The 18,693-nt window shown below is 38.4% G+C and overlaps 1 protein-coding gene across 4 annotated transcripts in view; it reads left to right on the top strand.

The window, feature by feature from the left end:
* The window catches only part of ZFYVE28 (zinc finger FYVE-type containing 28), a 150,690-nt gene that overhangs the window by 88,612 nt on the left and 43,385 nt on the right, over positions 1-18,693 (top strand). For all 4 annotated transcript variants that reach the window (XM_050337808.1, XM_050337810.1, XM_050337809.1 and 1 more), the window contains 5 exons: positions 1,834-2,036; positions 3,776-3,865; positions 6,297-6,386; positions 9,310-9,411; positions 17,254-18,618. In XM_050337808.1, coding sequence (XP_050193765.1) covers positions 1,834-2,036; positions 3,776-3,865; positions 6,297-6,386; positions 9,310-9,411; positions 17,254-18,618 — 1,850 coding nt within the window. The remainder of the gene's footprint in view (positions 1-1,833; positions 2,037-3,775; positions 3,866-6,296; positions 6,387-9,309; positions 9,412-17,253; positions 18,619-18,693) is intronic.

The following is an 18,693-nucleotide window of genomic DNA, read 5'->3' as shown; positions in this document are numbered from 1 at the left end:
GTTCTGCTTCTGAAACTTGCTTTTGGCAGTTGTTAATTGTAGGCTCCCCTGAGTCAGGGAAGTCTCAGATAGAATTTACAAAATTAATTTAGAATGTCAGTGATTTGCAACCCTGTCCTCAGCAAAAACCACAGCGGTTTCTCTTCTCATTATCATGTGTCAGTCACTGCCATCATCCGGGTGACACCATCCTGTGTTTTAAACTGATGGGAGTCTGCCGTGTTGGTTGGAGGTCATTCTTTGTACAACCATCCATTACAAATCCCAGTGAATCCCATCACCTTTTTGTACTCTAAGGGACTAACAAACTGGGATTACAGCAGCGAAAACACAGGGAAAGTGCCAGCCAGTGTAGTGGCTTCTTGCATTGTGGAAGATGCTTGAGGGAATCACTGAGGCAGTATTTTCTAACAGAAAAAAACACCTCTCCCTTTATTCACTGTTTGTGTTACATAAGCTGATGCCTTTGCTCTTCCCAAACTGAACTTTCACTGTCTCCAGATCTAACAAACTGGGATTACATCAGGCTGCAGACACCTGTTGGTTTCAACAAAAGTAACATATGTAGTGATGATGTAATGCAAACTCCTACTGCTGTAGGCACTGTCCTCCTGTAAATTCACGTAGCAGGAAGGCTCTGTGGACTTTGAGAATACACTTGTGTACTTGTCAGTGCAATCACTGAGTTATCAGACTGAGAGTACCTGTCAACAGGTAACACTTGCCTTATCCATGCTTTCCCACAAATACTGCTTTGACTCATAAGAAGTAAGACCATGGTCTCCTCTGAGTGCCCTTAAAACACAAATCAGTGCATCAGGCTGCCGAGAAAGGGCTGGGATTGCAGGTCCCCCTTACAGAGCTGCAGAAATACCTCCCATCCACAGGAGTGCAGGGGAGAGGGGAGGGATTCAGCTGCAAGTGGAGATTAAAAAAAGCAAGGGGAAAGGAGATCTTTAAGACTAGAAGACTAGAACCACCTTATATATTTTCAATTAATAAGAATACTTCCATTAATACAGCAAGTATGTGTTATAGCAGGGCTCATTGTCTTCCAAATGGATCCATAAAAGAATAAAGCCAGCAGTTGTTTTCAACAACAGAACTCTTGAGAAGTTTTATTAATGTGTTACAGTAAAAATCTACTTTTAATGTCTCTGTCAGCTGGTCAAAAGGAGTCCATGTATAATGCCTGGGGCAAGAAGTCTCTTAAATAGCTGCTTTCCAGACACTGAAAGGGAAGCATCACTCGGTGACCTGGTTTTTATATTCTTTCCTGTAAAATATAATCACAATTTCTGTGGGAAGCAGAATACTGGTGTAACTGGCTTTGTGCTGTGATAGCCAGTGTAACCAGTTTTGTTGTGAAAGACATCACAGTCGCAGAATTTCTGTTCTTTTTATAAGGAATACATTTTATGAAATTCAGCAGTCTAACCTGAATCAGAACAGTCCATAGATCATAACTTTGCTGGATTCACATCCCTTTAATGCAGGCAGTCCTTGTATACATGGAGTATGTATCTTGACAGTGCTTATTGCCTAACTAGTGGGAAAATAGCTTTTAAGTTCTTCTGTCAGCACTTCTTGCACTTGAACCCTCCCCCCATTCTCATGTTGCCTTGGTTGAGCTGCTCCCTAACCTTTGACGTGAAAGCTGATGACTCTTGACATATCAGTCTTAAATCTTTCACTTGTTTAATAATTTGCAACCAACTGGGGCTAATTACTACCCTTGTTCAAAGCATTAAATGGAACATCTTGTGCTTTGTTTTTAAATACAAAAGTAACTTAGTAAAAACTAGTATTTTTATCTCTTCATATATTTCACAGTGTTTGGCTGCTGGTTCGATTATCATGAATCGTGAAATTGAGAGCATGGCTATGAGGCCGTTGGCCAAGGATCTGACCCGGAGCCTAGAGGAAGTCAGAAACATCATTCGGGACCAGGCCCTAAGGGATTTGAACCTCTACACAGAAAAAATGAAAGACTCACTCAAGCATTTTGATGTCCTTTTTGCTGAGTTTGAATTAAGGTAAAAGAGCTGAAGTAAGTGGGTTGTGAGCATTGGCTTGGCCACTGCGGCTTGTTTGTTTTTTGGAAGTTATGTGTGTCTTGTTGGTTTTTGGAAGTAGGCTGTTTTGTTCTGTTCTTGCTTAATGGAAAAAGTATAATTTTTTTATCATGGTATTTGAATTCTTTAGTTATTTGTTGTATTGTTAGATTTATTTTCCCTTTCAGTGTAGCAATAATGAAAAGAAAACTAAATAGCTTTTTAGCAATCAACATTTGCTCTCTCCAGCTAAACTATAATCTCCAATTTGTATACTGGCATATGGCATTCGAGGGAGAATTTCCAAGACACAAAAGGAAACCATAAATCTCTTCTCTTAATGTTTTCTTTGTCGTAGCAAAGGCAACAAATATGAGATGTTTAAAAAGAAAAGAATGATAAAAAGTATTCTAGAGACTGAGGTTTTGTTCTCATGTGCTTGGAGATACAGGCAAGATGCACCCACTGAATTTAAGGCAAATTGAATTCTGCTGAAGGAAGTGCTTTTACATAAGCCATAATTAAACACAGGAACTCATTGATTTGAAAACTTGAGATTGAAAAATGACTTGGAGGTTTATAGCAAAAATAAAAATAACTGCTTTTGGGGTGAGAAAAGTAACTGCTTTTTGCATCAAAGGTCACATTGACCACATCTGGTGGTGTCCTTCAGAGTTTAAGCCAACTTACCTGCATGTGTGTTAGATGCTTGTGGTGCTGACCATGGACAAGATAATGGGGATGATAATTTATGGACCTAATATAATACAGTCATTCCTGACTTCAGCAGAACACGTTTCTTAGAACTGAGTAGTCTTTTAAATTTTCTTGGGAATAACCTGTCTTGTCTCCCATTACTCTTTGCCCTTCCTCAATACACATATTCCCCTGAATTATTTTATTCAGGTAAGCACTTATTTTCTGGTTAGGAAAAACATTATTATTCTATTACACTGAAAAACATTTTAATTGAAAACATTACCTCAAAAAGTGCTTTTAAGTGTGGTTTTGAGTGTTACTGATAACAATCAGTAACTGGTTCTTGGGAGTGCCTGTGCAGTTTCTGGCCTGTCAGTACCAACTCTATGCATATAGCATTTTTCTTTACAGTTGTTTTGCAAACAACTTCTTCTCTTTCAGTGTTAATTGGTCATTTGCAGAATACAATTAAGTAGTACAGTGACAGAAACCCACTTAGCTTTTACCAGTGTTTCTTAACCTTGTTGAATTAGTGCTTCTGCAGGTAATTGCACATAGAAATGAGGCCAAACCTTAAGTGTCATAAATTGTCTCCTCTGGGGAACTGAAGTTTCACTAATCTGATTTCAGGTAAAAACTTTGGAGATAAAATGTTTGGTTTACTCAGTTTCTTAAGGAAATGCAGAGTAAACTACTCACTCTTCAAGATGTGGCAATAAAGATCCTTCTAGGACCAACCTCCCTGTGCCCCACAGTAGAGAGCTCTGATAGCTAATTGTGTGTAATTATATTGCTGAGTTACCACTGAGTTCCACTGCCTCAGTCTGCAATAAGTAATTTGGCTGTATTTCTTATAGATTCTTTCACTGTACAATTTCCATAGTGAGTGCTGCCAAAATAAATACAAAATAGTGCAGGAAAGGTTATGTTTCTAACAAGATTTATCCTAGGTTTGGGTTTATTTCTAATCTTATTTGTTAAGGCAGGTAAAACAGCGGTATGTTATTTTATCTCCTTTGTAGTTATGTGTCGGCCATGGTACCTGTGAAGTCTCCAAAAGAATACTACGTCCAGCAAGAGGTAATCGTACTGTTCTGTGAAACTGTGGAGAGGTAAGTGAAGGACTGGATCTATCTGAGCTTTTATAGAAATACTTTTATTGTAGTCTTGAAGAAAAACAAAACACCTGATATTTTGCTTTTCTAGTAAGTATCCAAATACAAAGTTAAAAAGTATTAAGCGTGCTTGCCAGGCAGAAACCTGTGCTTTTTTGTTTTCTAGATTAAAAAAAAAAAAACCTACAAAAATTAATAATTCAACAATAAAAATATTCATATTGTTCATGTTCTTATGCCTAGTTATAGGTATGTACATAAGTTACATAAGAGCTGTTTAAGGCATCAAGACTCGATGGTATTTCATGCAAGAATACATGGGGAAGTGATTCAAATAATTGTTAACCTCTAGTGATTATCATAAAGAACTGGTAAACACTCTTTAAAGTCTTACAGGTCTGGAGCTTGACTCTATATGCATGAAGAGATGATGAAAAAAAGCAATTCATAAGTTCTTTTAGAAGCATAAGGTGCAAAGAAAAGTGTGAATTTGAAATGTACTCTGTTGAACAACTTTTTTTTCTTCCCTCTTGTGACAGATTAACTAGCCTAGCAGGTGGGCAGTAGAGGGCAACAGCAGGGGAAATACTCAGCTTTAGTGGGATTTTGAACAGTGCAACACTGTTCTTAAGAGGAAACTAGTGAACCTGATTCTGATTGGAATTATTAAACACCAGTTGACTGTAGAACACCCTTGGAATAAGTGTGTTTTACTGTCATATGAGGAGAACTTGCAAAGCTGGCCCTGGGTCTGGTGTGGTCAACCCTTTCATTAAGGAATGAAGGACAGATCACACTGTCACTATCTGTAGGTGACACCAGGATCAGAGATGTTTCAGGCACTTTAAAAGACAGGATTGCAATTCAAAGAAGGTCACAAGTAGGAGGAATTACCTTCTATCAATCAGAGCTACTACATATACACATATTCAGCTTCTACATATACATGGCCAGTGGAGGGCCACAGAGACGATGAGAGGTCTGGAGCATCTCTCCTGTGAGGAGAGACTGCAGGAGCTGGGCCTGTTGAGTCTGGAGAAGACTGAGAGGGGGTCTCACCAATACCTGTAAAAGTCTGAAAGTCAGGTGTCAAGAGGATGGTGCCAGACTCTTTGGTGATGCCCAGGGACAAGACAAGGAGCAATGACCATAAACTTAAAACACAGGAAGTTCCACTTCAACATGAAGAAGAATTTCTTTACTTTTAAGGTGGCAGAGCACTGGAACAGGCTACCCAGGGTGATCATGGAGTCTCCCTTTCTGGAGACATTCCAACCCTACCTGGACGTGTTCCTGTGTCACCTGCTCTGGGTGAGCCTGCCTTGGCAAGGAGTTGCACTGGGTGATCTCCAGATGTGCCTTCCAACCCTGACTGTTCTGTGATTCTGTACTTGCCCACTAAGAGGAAAAAGGTGGGGTTTCATTTGCAATTTCAGATAATCTGACAGTGGGCTGTAGGAAGGAACAGGGCATGAGAGTGGGCCACACCCTGGTGTGTCCATCTGCTGTTGGTACCAAGCAGGGCTGGCTCTGTGTTGTGTTCTGCCCACCACCAGCAGTATTGGCCAGGCGAGTGCTGACAAGGAATAAGAAAAAGTTATTTCCGTTCTTTTGGGGACCAAAAGCAGGGCTAATGTGTGGTTTTGAGTGTTACCTTAAGCAGATATGGGCAAATCAGAGAGGAAATTTGAGGATGTTATGAAATTTGAGGAAATTGGGAAATTGTGAAGAAACCTGGAAAACGTAACCAAGTAAAAATTCGGATCAAAGTGGGGTTTAGTCTAGAAGGGGCTTAAGACATTGGAGAAGCTATTCGAGGACGACAAAGTTTCCGCCAAATGTTAGAGAATATTCTGAATTGGAAGGGACCCACAAGAAGCATTGAGTCAGCTCCTAAGTGAATGGCCCCAAGGGGTTGAACCTACAATAAATCCTGAGACTTCAGTAATAGTCACTGTGTAGAACTGTGCTGTTTGTTTTGTAGTTTTGGGGGGGTTGGACTAGATGATTAGAGAAGTTTGTATTTGAAAATTAAACGAAATACTTTCTCCTATTTCCCATTATTTCAAAAATCTTTCCTTTAGTTGAAAAACTTAGTAGTGGTTTTCAGCAACAGGCTGAAGCTTGACTTGAAATGGTAAAAAAAAGGAATATGGCATAAAAATAAATTTGGGGTTGGATTTCTGTAAAAACTTTAAGTATTTAGGGGAATTTTTTTCTTACATTAACTTTTTGTCATACACTATTTTTTTAAAGTAAGACTAAAGCAGTCAGTAATATACAAAGTTTAGATTGTACAAAAATAGTTCAGAAGCTAAATACTATCAGTTTGGTTTGGCTTATAACAATTTTTTCAATTTTTTTTCCTAGTGAAATGTATTCTTCAAGAGTTTGATCTCTTACTAAATCATTTTATTCTTCTACTTAGAGCCTTAAGGCTTGGATACCTCACTCAAGATATGATAGATGACTATGAACCAGCTTTAATGTTTACAATTCCAAGATTAGCCATTGTATGGTAAGTAATTTTTTAACTACTCTCCATTCTGCCTCATTTAAAGGTTTATTGAAGATTTGAAAAAATGCATTTGGAATTTTGACATATTTTCTTTTACCTGAGTTTGCTTGTACTTTCTTTAAAAAAGTTAAAGAGGAGGATTATGTTTTAAATCAGTACAAATGATTACCAGTTTCATGTAGAATATCAAGACAAAAAAAAAATGTTAGATCTCTAAATATAGAAAGCGGGAACAATTGATCAGACATCCTCCAACAAAATTTAAAAATTAGGAACATCAGTCTTTGGAATGTCATGTTCTCAGAAATATTTTTTGAAAGCACATACTTTATGTCAGTCAAAAATGGTATGACTTAAGGATACAAGTCTTGAAAACCAAAAGTATTCAGTAAGATTTGTGTATTTTCTCAGTGACTCTGGGTTCAAAAGAAATTATCGTGGCAAACTGCATTGGAACCACTGAATTAGGCTTAATTCTCTTCAAGGAAAGTATTAACATGTGTAACTTATGTGTAGATTTGTGTCCTGTTTTGACCACTCAAGACAACTAAATTGTAACAGTGTTTTTGCTTCACGCAGTTTTTGCAGCATTGAACAAATCAGACGCATTTTTCCTAATGAGTCCTCATGATTTACTAAGACAGCAGCTTCTCTGGAGTAAAGCCAGCATATTTTTAATATTTTACCATTGTGAATGTTTTAAAGTTAGCTAATATAAGTAGTATAATTGAGGAGAATAAGAAACCTCAAATCCCGAGTGTAATACGCTTCTCCTCAGGAAATCCCCGTGCCTTGTTTTTCCTGTTAAATAGGATATTGTCTGTAACTGTCATTTTAAAAGTAATAACAGTAATAATCTGATTACTGAAAGACAACAGGAATGTGAGAACTCAATTTGAAGCTGTTGCAAGACACAGTGAAGAGGAATACATCATGACTAAATGGAAAACCAAGGGCTCTCTGGAAAATAGACCATTTCTATCCCAAATTACAAAGAAGGATAGAGAAGAGGAAAAGTTTAACTGCTCCTAATTATCCAATGTTTTGAAAATCAATCAAATAAATCACTACCATTTGAGGTTCCAGAGCAAAGCTGCACCATCCAAATACAATGTTGTCTGGAAGAAACTTAAGCCTTTTTTTTGGACTATGAATGGAGAAACCTTTAAATCCGAAATGGATGCAATGCACAGTTGTCAGGCTGTGGCCCTGTGTCCTCATAAGAAGGAAGGATCTGGGCAAGGAGAAGTGCTGGATCTGCTCAGTCTTTTAAGAAATACTTTTCAGGGCCATTTTTGTCTAAGGTTTCTTTTCAGACATCAGTTTATCACATTCCTGTTATACAGTGCATGTTGTCTGTTATCCCAACAGGTGTCAGTGGTTTTGAACCTCAGAGGAAATATAAAGACACACTTTTTCACAATTTTTAGTTCTTTCCATGCTAGAGCTATATTCAGAAGTCTCAAATGTTATACATGTACAGAAGCCATTTCATAACCTTTTTTTTATTTTGTAGTGCTGTAGCCCACTTCTGTCTTTTAATTTTTTCTGAGAATTAAGCTCTATGGAAAGGCAAAGGAACAGTGACTTTGCATCAGGTAGAAGTTAGGTGAGAGCAGCCTCAAGCTGCCACTGAGCAAAGCAGTAATATTTGTTTAGGCAGAACATGAGTCAGCAATAACTGCATCACTTCATGGCAACCTGCTTGTTGAAGCCTGGGAAGCATACAAAAAAAAAGTATCCCTGGTAACAGGATAATTGGTCTTAAGCCACCAAAAAAAAAGAGTGACTTGCAAAAGAAGCGACTTTCCTCAACTTTCATCTCTCATCTCTTCTTCCTCTGCTCCTACCCTCAAAACCCTAATTCCCTGGTATTTTTTTTTTTTTAATACTTAAGTGGAGTTCACATAACTTGTGACATCAGCTTTGCTGCTGTCTTTGGTGGTCACACAGGGAACGACTGAGGAGCAAAAAGACTTTGACAGTCTTGTCAGCCAAGGATCCTTTGTTACTCTGGACGATTTGGATGCTGGATACCTTGCTGAAGCAACATATAATTGGAGTTTAAGAAAAGGAACATACATTTGAAATACCTTGAGTAACAGAGCACTGACTCCAAGGGCAGGAAGAGGAAAATGGCCTGGGGAAAAGAAAACCTGTGTAATCTTGAGTGTGAGAACATGTGATCTGTTTGCCTGTGAGAAACATACACTGGTTTTGCAGTGGGCAGAGGATTAAACAGTTTTAAGTAGAGTGATTCCTAGTGTGGGCAGAGTCCACTCTCAGTGGAGATGCAGTTTGTTACAGTGCAGCAGATGTGGTGAAGAAGGTGAATTTTGTTTAATCCCCGACACACAGACTGGTTTGGGCAGTAGTGATTTGGTCAGGAGGAGCCATTGAGATATCTGCAGTGAAGTACATGGAGCATGGTGTTATCAAAATGTGTTTTATGTAATTTGGGAAATCTGTTTTCTTTTTTTATCATATGTCAATACCAGGTTGTATTTACCTTAGAGGTAGGAAAATAGGAGCTCATGAGTCAGCTGTCTTGCCTAGAAGTTTTTTAGACTGGAAAAGCCATTTCAGTCTCTCAAATCAGTGGACTTTCCCCAACTTACTTGATAGTAAGTTTCTTCTTTTTTTTTTTTTTAATCAGTCGGCTGCAGCAATGAAATGAACTGTATGTTCTTTCATTGCTTTTTCTCCCATGTTGAAGGAGGGATGAACAGAGGGGAAGAGATCTTTTCCCTGTTACCAATTAATTCTAACTGTGGGTGAATAGGACAAGAATAGGATAACAAGATGTAAGTTAAATATAGTTCCAATGTTTATGTACAGTTGCTTTTCTGACTTTATTCAGTTGTTGCTCTGTGTAATGAAATTCTCATTTTCTTGTGTGTTCATGCATGTGTTTGAATTGCAGTGGCCTTGTTGTCTACTCTGAGGGACCATTAAACTTGGACCATAAACCAGAAGATATGTCTGAACTCTTCAGACCTTTTCACACTTTGCTAAGAAAAATAAGGCAAGTAATAAAAGATAGTTGTAACTGCGTCTCTTCTGAATTGAAAATCAGAGACCTGAAAAAGAACTCATAAATGCTTAGAAAAGTGTATTTGTTTGCTATGTTAACCACAAATTGCGTTTTCCTCTCATCAGCCTGATACACCCGTGAAATAACTAAATGCAGTTTTTCACTTCACAGGAGTCTTCTGAACTTTTAATCTCTGTGATAGTTTCTTTTTTTCTGAGTATCACTTTATTGCATTTCAGATCTTCTCATGGTTGGATGATGCCTGAAATAGCAAAGTTACAGTTTATTTTTGGGAGATTCTGTTTCTAATTAGCATCAGTGTTACTGTTAGCTGGGCTTATTACATTTTCTCATTATGTTGTGATGCAATACTGCGATAGTTCTTAACCTAATAGAAACAGCTATCAGTTTTTCATCTTGTGGATCTGTTTTTACAGGATGGATCACTTTATATATACCTCTTTCCACAGTACTTCAGTCTTGGTTACCATTGGAGATGTGGGCTCTGGCTCAAGTATAAAGAGTATTAAAATATTTTTTTCTTAGCTGAGGTCTTTAGAAATCTTCAGAAGATTCCTACTTTGGAGAAATCAGCTGAATCTTTAAAGGATCTCTACATCCTGGTTTTTTATATTTGCCCTTTGGGTGTTAAAATTTTCTAAATTTGTAAACCCTATTATTTTCTTAAAATTCAAATTTATGTACCAACTGCAAATTTTGTTCCTAGAAGTCTGCAGAGATAATTTGACAGGGTTTGGGGTTTTTGTGTCCAGTTTTCACCTGTTTATTGCCTTCCCTGGATATCACAGTGACAGTTTGATGTAAGAATAGTTTTCTTATAGTTAATCCAGATTAATCTCCTCTCCTCCATTCGAGGTGAAGTGTCTCCTGAGGGAGAATGTAAACTCTGTCAGGGATGGTTCAGAGGGGTCCTGTTTCTGAAGTTTGCTCTGTCGAGTATCTGGACCAATCTTCTTGTGTCCCTTGAGGATTTCCTAGTATTTCTATCTAGAAGTCTTATTTTTAGGTACATTAGTGATATCCATATTGAAATCTGAGAATTAAAATAGACCAATCAAGATGTTTGGTTTGTTGGGGATTTTTGAGTGATTAGGATTTTATAAAACATTGAGTAAAGCACAGCAACGTTAACTGAGGAGCAAAACCTACGTTAGAAGGGCAAAAGACTTTATTCATACCAAAGCTTAAAAAGTCCATGAAATTTACGATAAAATACCCTATTCCCAATATATGGCTATCACAGATATTTTCACCAGCAGTCCACTGACTGACTAAAGCCAAAAGGATATGTAAAAGCTAATATACTTCTAATCTCTGCTTTCTGCTTACTCCTTGTATTTCACAGCATGGAAAATGAAAATCAATGAAGTCAGTTTATTGCTCTGTCCATTTAATTTTCAGTTACTGTGAACTTAGTTCTGGGGTTGAAAAGAGATTAGTAAAATGCTTGTTTGTTCAATAACTGCAATTTTCAGTGCAAACTTTAAAAAATGAAAAGGTTCTTTCATATTCAGTTTTGGAAAAAGTTCTGATAGACTTTAAGACTTATATTTAATCTGTCAAGGGAACATTAAGAAATGTGATTTCAGTTGTCTAGGAGACAAAGTTTGCAAAGTGTTCTTAGTGAGATAGCATCTATCAGAGCAAAAATTCAAGCAAGAAGTAATGAGAAATTCCATCTCTGGCAGTCTCTGAATTGCAGGAGCTCAAATATTGGCAAGAACTGGGCTCAAAAACCAATATATATGTATTACTATATTCCTTTAGTAATATTCTTGAATGAAAGTAACAAATGAGATACAAATTAGTGTGCTGTTCATATAGGGTAATTGAATTACTTTTAGAAGTACCTGAGCTATCTAGATTTATTTTTTTCTTGTCACAGATTTTTTTTTAACTCATCAGGCTACAATTCCTACTCTATGAGAAAGCTCACAGAAACCTATAAAGGAAGGTGGAATAAGATACTTCTATCAATATTTTTACTCCCCAGAAAAGGAGTGTTTTTTCCTGGAGTCTTTCTCCAGTCTCCATCACCAGTAGTTAAGGCATGAAAATAGATTCAAGAGTCTTCTGTTAAAATAGTTGCATTTTGTACTGCAGTTGTGTGCCTGTTGTAAGAACATAGAACATCTTACTGCAGAATGTGATCACATCCCAGTGAATTTCTCTGTAAAGTTCTACAGCTTTTTAGCCAACTCAGTATTTTAACTCAAGGAGTAACATCAAATACACAGCTGATTATTTTGTAGGATTGCAGGTAATTAATTTTAAACTATATTATCCTAAAATATCCGTAAGGCAAAGATAAGTACTGTAGTTAATTATGTGGATCCACATAATTAAATCAGAACTAGCGGAGAAAAATACCTATTAGCTAGGAAAACTTTTGTTTCCTATTGGTGGCTGATAACTTTGAAAACAATAGAGATTATTGAGACTCTCTGAGCAAAAGCAGTAAGGGTTCTTGCTTAGATTTTGGGTAAGGTCGAGCAGCAAATTACAGCTTTGAATGTTTTAATTAATATCTAAGCCAGGTGCTTGTGTTGACTTCTATTTTGGATGTGAGACATTAGCGTTGGTGTTTTATCCATGTACCAATACGTAATTATATAGTAGTGTTATCTCTCTTCCTTCGAAACTGAGACATTTGAACCATTTCTGCACAACTACTGCAATCTGCTTAGGAATTGCAAAGCATATCATCTGGTATATGCTTAGATATCTAACTTAGATGCCTGTGACACTGAACATTCTTGTGATAAAGTATTATCTGTACCAGATATACACGTGAGGCTGCTTTACAGAGATTTTCAGAGGGAACTTTGCAGTACTCCTTAATTCTGCCCTATTTCAGAGCTCTTTGCTTGCCTGGTGCTTTCTTCTGGACCATTACAAGTGAAGGCAGGGCCCCAGTGGATTTTGGTGGTGCAGAATCAAGCAGATTGCAGATCAAGTGGTGCAGAATGAGAGGATCATACCATTTTAAGCACACTGAGACCTTTCTGTGTCACTGACTAGAAATCCAATGCAGCATGCACCCTGTCGGTGTGTTAAACGACTGGGGGGGGGCAGTGTGAAATTTGTATTCTTTTGAAGTGTGGGCAGGGAGTGGGGGGAAACTGGTTAGGTTTTCCAAGGTGGACGTGTTCAAAACCTTTATTTGATTTAAAACTTCTTCAGTAAAGGAGTACCAGTGCTATTTGTTATATATCAGTTTGGGTTTCTCAGTGTTGATTTATCTGAACAGATCTGCAGGTGTTGGTGTGCAGAAGCAGGAAGGTGCATGTGGCATCCCTGTACCTGCCTTGTGTTCTTACAGTGTCAGCTCCATAAAGACAGCTCTGCTCAGAGCATGAACTGAAGCACAGCAGCTCTGTTCTCTGAAAACAAGACAATTTAAAATTCTAGTCAGAATAGGAGCAAAGTTAATGGAGGAGGCTTGAGGAATGCACAAGATTAGGGGTGTTGTGGCCCTGTCCTCTGTTTAGACAAATTTGTCTTTAAATGGGCATCTGGCCTCAGATCTTTGAAGAAGTAATTTCTGCACCCTGGATATTGGCAGTAGAGTAAAATATGTTGATTGGTTTTGCAACAGGCAAAGTAAATTTCTACTACTACTTGTAACAAGCAGAGCACGTCTGAAGAACTTGCTTTGTTTTTCTGCCAGTAGCTGTAACCACTGAAAGAAAAATGTTCTTCATGTTTTGAAAGCTAGATTGCCTTCCTGTGATACAATGCCAAAAAGAGTAAAAGCAGGTGAAACCTCAACATGCACTATTTTAAATTCAGTGTTTTCTAAAGCCTCTCTGAGAAGAAAGCACACTGCTGCTGTCAGGGTGGATTGCAGAAGCTCTTTTTACCTGTGGCTTCTGAATAATGAAAGCAGAGGGAGAAATTCTTTTTTTTGCTTATGAGCACAAAGAGTTAAAGGTGCTTCAACAGAAAGGAAATGAACTGTTGAAATAGCTACAGTTTAGTTAAACTTACAATTTACTAGTGATGTCTGATGTTTAGTATTTTACTGAGATTTCTCGTTTCCTTCTATATTACTGGTTGGCATTTTTTTTGTTCTCAGTATCTACATAGGCATTTTAAAATAGGGCATGTTCCTAATGCTGGCAGTGAATCTTGTATAAACAAATATATAGTGTATCTAAAAGGTAACTGTTAATCAAACATTTGTCACCTTTAAAACTGGCTGGTGAATCTAGGGAATTTTTAACCAGAGCAGTGAAGATAATTGCCTGAACCTCTTTTAGAGCAACCTGTATTTGTTAATAGCAAAGTTTCCTGTGTTTGAATTGGGAAAATGAGTATATTTCCTTTGAATTTAAAGCAGGATTACTTCTCTACTGAAATTTCAGGGCTGCTAGACTACCACATATAAACCAAGTGGTTATGTTACCCTTGCAGGCAGTGTGGATCTGATTCACCTGAAAAGGACTGTCAGCTGATTTCACTGATGATGATGATGATGATGATTATTTTAATCAGGCTTTGTCTACTATCCTCAAAACTGCACACAAATAATCTTAAATTTTGAGGTGGTATTATTGGCAGAAATAGAGTTCATCATTCAAGTCAGTGAATCCAGCCAGTATAAAGTAAATATGTGTTTCCAGGGCTTATTTTATAATGAATGTGTGAAACCTGTATTGGATAGGTCTGAGCAGCCTTTCAAAAGGAAGCAGAGCAGCTCTGGGCACCCAGGAATCCAGGAATCCTGAGTGCTGCCATGTGGTGTCCTGGAGACTGAACAGAACCCCAGACTGGATGCTGAAAGTCAGAAGATTCAATCTTAGATGTTCCCTGGGCCCATTTCATCATTCCCAGTTATGCTGATGAGCTTGGGTGGAAAGCAAATTCCTTTGACTGTTGCTTGTGTAGTCTGTGTTTGTAAAAGTTGCTCATTCTTACCTCTTGTTTTGAGAAGGGGGTGTGACTGTGGTGTGTGGAGAAGCGTAGCTGATGTTTAAGCAGTTTACTGTTGGTCAGTTCCTGACACTCACCTTCTAACCCATGCAGGTAAAGTTCTTTGAGGATTGTTGAACACAAGGATGCCACCTTGGTTCAGAAATCCCTGAGCTACAGGCTGCTGGCAGCCGGTAGGATGCACTCACACAGCAGACATCACTGTGTGTCTGTCCTGTGCTTTTGCTCTTCCTTAGGATCTGTGATCAGAGCCAGGCATCCCTACTTGATGGACCTTGGCCTGACCCAAACTATCTGATATTTTTAGCATCATTGCATAGGTGAGGGACAAGCTTAACCCCTTCCCTGTTACGTTTGTGTGCTTACTTGTTTGTTGTACTTTTTTTAAATTTAAAATCCCAACTGTTTTTAAAATCCTACATTACCTTGTTTATGCTTAAAGAATCCTACACCACAGTGTTTCTGTAAAAACTAACAAAGTGAAAATTCATAGCACAAAGCCTTATGGCAACAATCATGTTATTCTATATCTTTATTCATTCTGTTGTATAGTTATCTCAAAAATAAACAAAAGTATTGCTGATATTTTCATGCTGACCTTAAAACTTAAATCATTCTCTGTTAGTTTGTTTTTAAAGACAATGTTAAAGTACTTACTCTCTTACAGACACTGATTATTGTTTAAATACAAGATCTGAGTAATAAGATGATATCATTATATATTGTTTAGACAAAAGAAAGGAATGTATAGGTATTTAAAATGTTCTAGTGTGCCAGGTAGCAATACTTATTTATAGCTTTGTTAGGTAAATGGTATTTTTTTTAAGGGGAAGGTATGATGGTGCAATTGTTCTTATAAGGTATTTCTTCTGGAGACTTAGAATGTTTTTTCATAATAGTCATAAATCAGGATTTAAAAACCAAGTATGTTAATTGTGTGGAATGTGCATAACCACAGATTTATTCTGACTTAGGCTTGCTTATCTACACTGTAAGATTTTTTTAGATTTTAGGTAGCTGATACACAAGTCAAATACCAGTGATGTATTTTTTGAGCTGTTTGGAAAACTGATGGTACTTGCAAAAAAAATTTTTTTGCAGTATGATGAACAGGAGCTGGTCTTTGAGTTAACAAATTAAGAATGTAAACCATTGACTGGAAATCAAGATGTGAGATGTGCTGAATGTTTCTTTCAGGTTTTCTGGTCCTCTTGTTTAGACTGAATTCTTCTAAAATGTGCATATTATGATTATTATTATTATTGTGGTGCCAGCTGTATGTCACTTGCTAGCAAATAATTCCCAAACACATGAGGAATAATGGACTCCTACCCTCTGTTGAGCAGGCCATGCTTTTACCACCCATTCATTTATGCTAAAATATACTTACTGGTCTTTGAAAATGTTGGCAGCAGTTCTTGACAGAGGATACATTTATATGTGGCTTCTTATTGAGAAGGATAGCATAAATGAAACTCAGATCTAAAATTAAGTGCTACTGTGTCCTTGGATTTGTTTTGAAGTTATAAAGCACTTATAACACTTTATTTTCAGGTGTTCATAGTCCTAAACTGCAATGCTGAGGACACTTGGTAACACTGGAGATGCTGCATGTCTCTTGAAAACACAGTTTACTAAGTCGCTAAATGTTTGCTTCTAGACCTGCCTGATTCTTAACATCATGCAGAAGCTTAACTCCTTAATGAGTTGTGGTTTAACCCCAGCTCAGCCCCACGCAGCCACTCACCGCTCCAGTGGGCTTGGGGAGAGAACTGGAAAAGTAAAAGTGAGAAAACTCATGGGTTGAGATAAAAACAGTTTAATGGGTAAAGCAAAAGCCACGTGCACAAGCAAAGCAGAACAAGGAATTAATTCACCACTTCCCATGGGCAGGCAGGTGCTCAGCCATCCCCAGGACAGCAGGGCTCCATCACACATATTGATGACTTGGGAAGACAAAAGCCATCACTCCAAACATCTCCCCTTCCTCCTTCTTCCCTCAGCTTTATATACTGAGCATGATGCCACGTGGTCTGGGATGTCCTTGTGTCAGCTGTTCCAGCTGTGTCCCCTCCCAGTTCCTTGTGCACCCCAGGACTCCTCGCTGGTGGGGCAGTACAAGAAGCAGAAAGGCCTTGGCTCTCTGTGAGCCCTGCTCAGCAATAACAAAGCCATCCCTGGCTTATCAGGCTGTTTTCATCACAGATCCAAAGCACAGCCCCATAGTAGCCACTGTGAAGAAAATTAACTCTATCCCAGCCAAAACAGAACACTGAGCTAAGTGTTCAAGACAGGAGAGAGCCAATTTCTAATCCCTATTTCAGTGAATCTAATCCCTATTTCAGTGAATCTAATCCCTATTCCAGATATCAGTGTTGCATATGTGATATTGCTATTTTTAATTAATTCTTTTATCTGACAGTATAATGCTGTGAAACTTCTGCAGTACTCTTTTGCAGAATATTTTCCAGAATCTAGTTGAAGGATGGCAAATTAGTTTGCTAATTAAAGTCAAATTTGTGAATTAAAAAATTGAAATGACCAAACATATCTAATTGTGGGTGACATTTTCACTGTAAGTAGATAGGGAGGGGAAGGTTCCATTTTTCTGTGTGTTTTGGTTTATTTTGGGGCTTCACTGCAAGCATGTTTATCATTTGATACCCAGTTTGCATGACTAATCTCAAATTTAGGCATCAGCAGTCACGTGTTCTAAATATGAATGCCAAATGCACTGTGAGTTACACATTTGAAGGTACTCTGTGTCCTCAAGTTCTGGATTTCTGCACTAACAGTAAAAGCTTTTTGAAAATCTGTAACATCGGTGCCTCCTATGATTGTAAGTGCCAAGTGACGTGTGTATTTCTTCATTTTCAGGGATCTGCTTCAAACACTAACTGAGGATGAACTGCACACACTGGAACGTAACCTCTGCATCTCTCAAGATGTAGATTTTCCTGTTAGAGCAGATCCTGAAGTACCTTCTGTCATTACACCAGGCTTAACTGCAACTTTGCCTCCAAAGGAACTCTCAGCAAAAGCTGAGAACACAGAGGCTGAGCTGGCTTGTTCGATGCAGTATGATGAACAGGAGCTGGAACAGCTGAACAGGATGGTACACAGAGTCGGAGATGAAATGTCTTCTCTGCTTTCCCCTCCAAGCATCTGTCAGTCTCCAGCTCACAGACCTACCCTAAGAAATAGTTCTAGCACAGAAGCTTCACCAACACGGCACCATCTTGACAACTTAACCGATGAAGAGGACAGAGTGTTTTTTATGGATGACCTAGATGGAGCAGGAGAAGCTCTTGCTGGGTTGGATTCAGTAAGTGATACTTTTGCTTGGGTGAATAACCCTTGCCACGATTCAAAACAGAACCTGCAATATAGAGATGCTTTGCTGTATGAGAACGGCCATCAGACAGAGGAAACTTTGCTTTTAAAAGATGCTGAAAGTGACTTAAGCAATAATAACAATGTTGAAGATGGAAAGCAGGTGTCTGGCATTGCAGTTCCAAATTCTTGCAGCTGTCTAGAAGGTCCGGACTCACAGTTATACCTCAATGGCTGGGATGCGTATGGTGATGACGCAGAAACAGCAGAAGTGATTGCTCACAGGACAGGGGGAATGAAAATATCTGCTACTGTAATATTCAATCCTAAGTCTCCCTCTAGCTCAGAATCCCCAGTCACAACTCCAGAAGCAGCTATTAGTTGTGTTCCTGGATCCGCTCATCCATTAGCAAATGAGGAGGTGGATGAATCCCATAAACTCAGTATAGCTACCACAAACTGTCTAATTAATTCCTGTGTGTGTTGTGGCAGCTGTGAAGACAGCAGGGAGGACGGTGTTGAAGGTTTAAAGACTAAACATTCTCCAGGAGGTGTTGTAAATGCTTCGTACACATTAGTGAAGTCGAAGGAACTGGACCATGTGGATAACTTGGACAGTTCAGTCCCTGCGCAGGAAACATTAAAACCTGAAACTTCTGCTTTGTTAGCAGAAAGAGACTTTGGCAGTGAAGAGCAAAAACTGCCAGTCTCCTCTAAGTGCCTGGCACATTCCTCAGGTTCACAGGTAGGAGCAGAAAGCGACTCACAAGGAGAAGCAGAAAGCATCTCAAATCAGCAGAAGAAGTGGGAGAAGAGAAAACAACTATGTGAGAAAAAAATGGACTACAATGAAGATGCTAGTAGTGAAAGGACAGCAAAGGAAGATGTAAAGTCAAGATCTAGTTCAAGGTAAGAGCAACTTGCTGTGTTGTAGTAATTTGCATGTACATAAGTTCCTGTATCCTTGTACTGTAGTGATTGGTG

This window comes from Myiozetetes cayanensis, unplaced genomic scaffold (genome assembly GCF_022539395.1).
Source record: "Myiozetetes cayanensis isolate MyiCay16 unplaced genomic scaffold, myiCay2020 scf7, whole genome shotgun sequence".
Lineage (NCBI taxonomy): Eukaryota > Metazoa > Chordata > Aves > Passeriformes > Tyrannidae > Myiozetetes > Myiozetetes cayanensis.
Note: the sequence above shows the minus strand (reverse complement) of the source record. Positions and strands in the feature narration are given on the sequence as shown.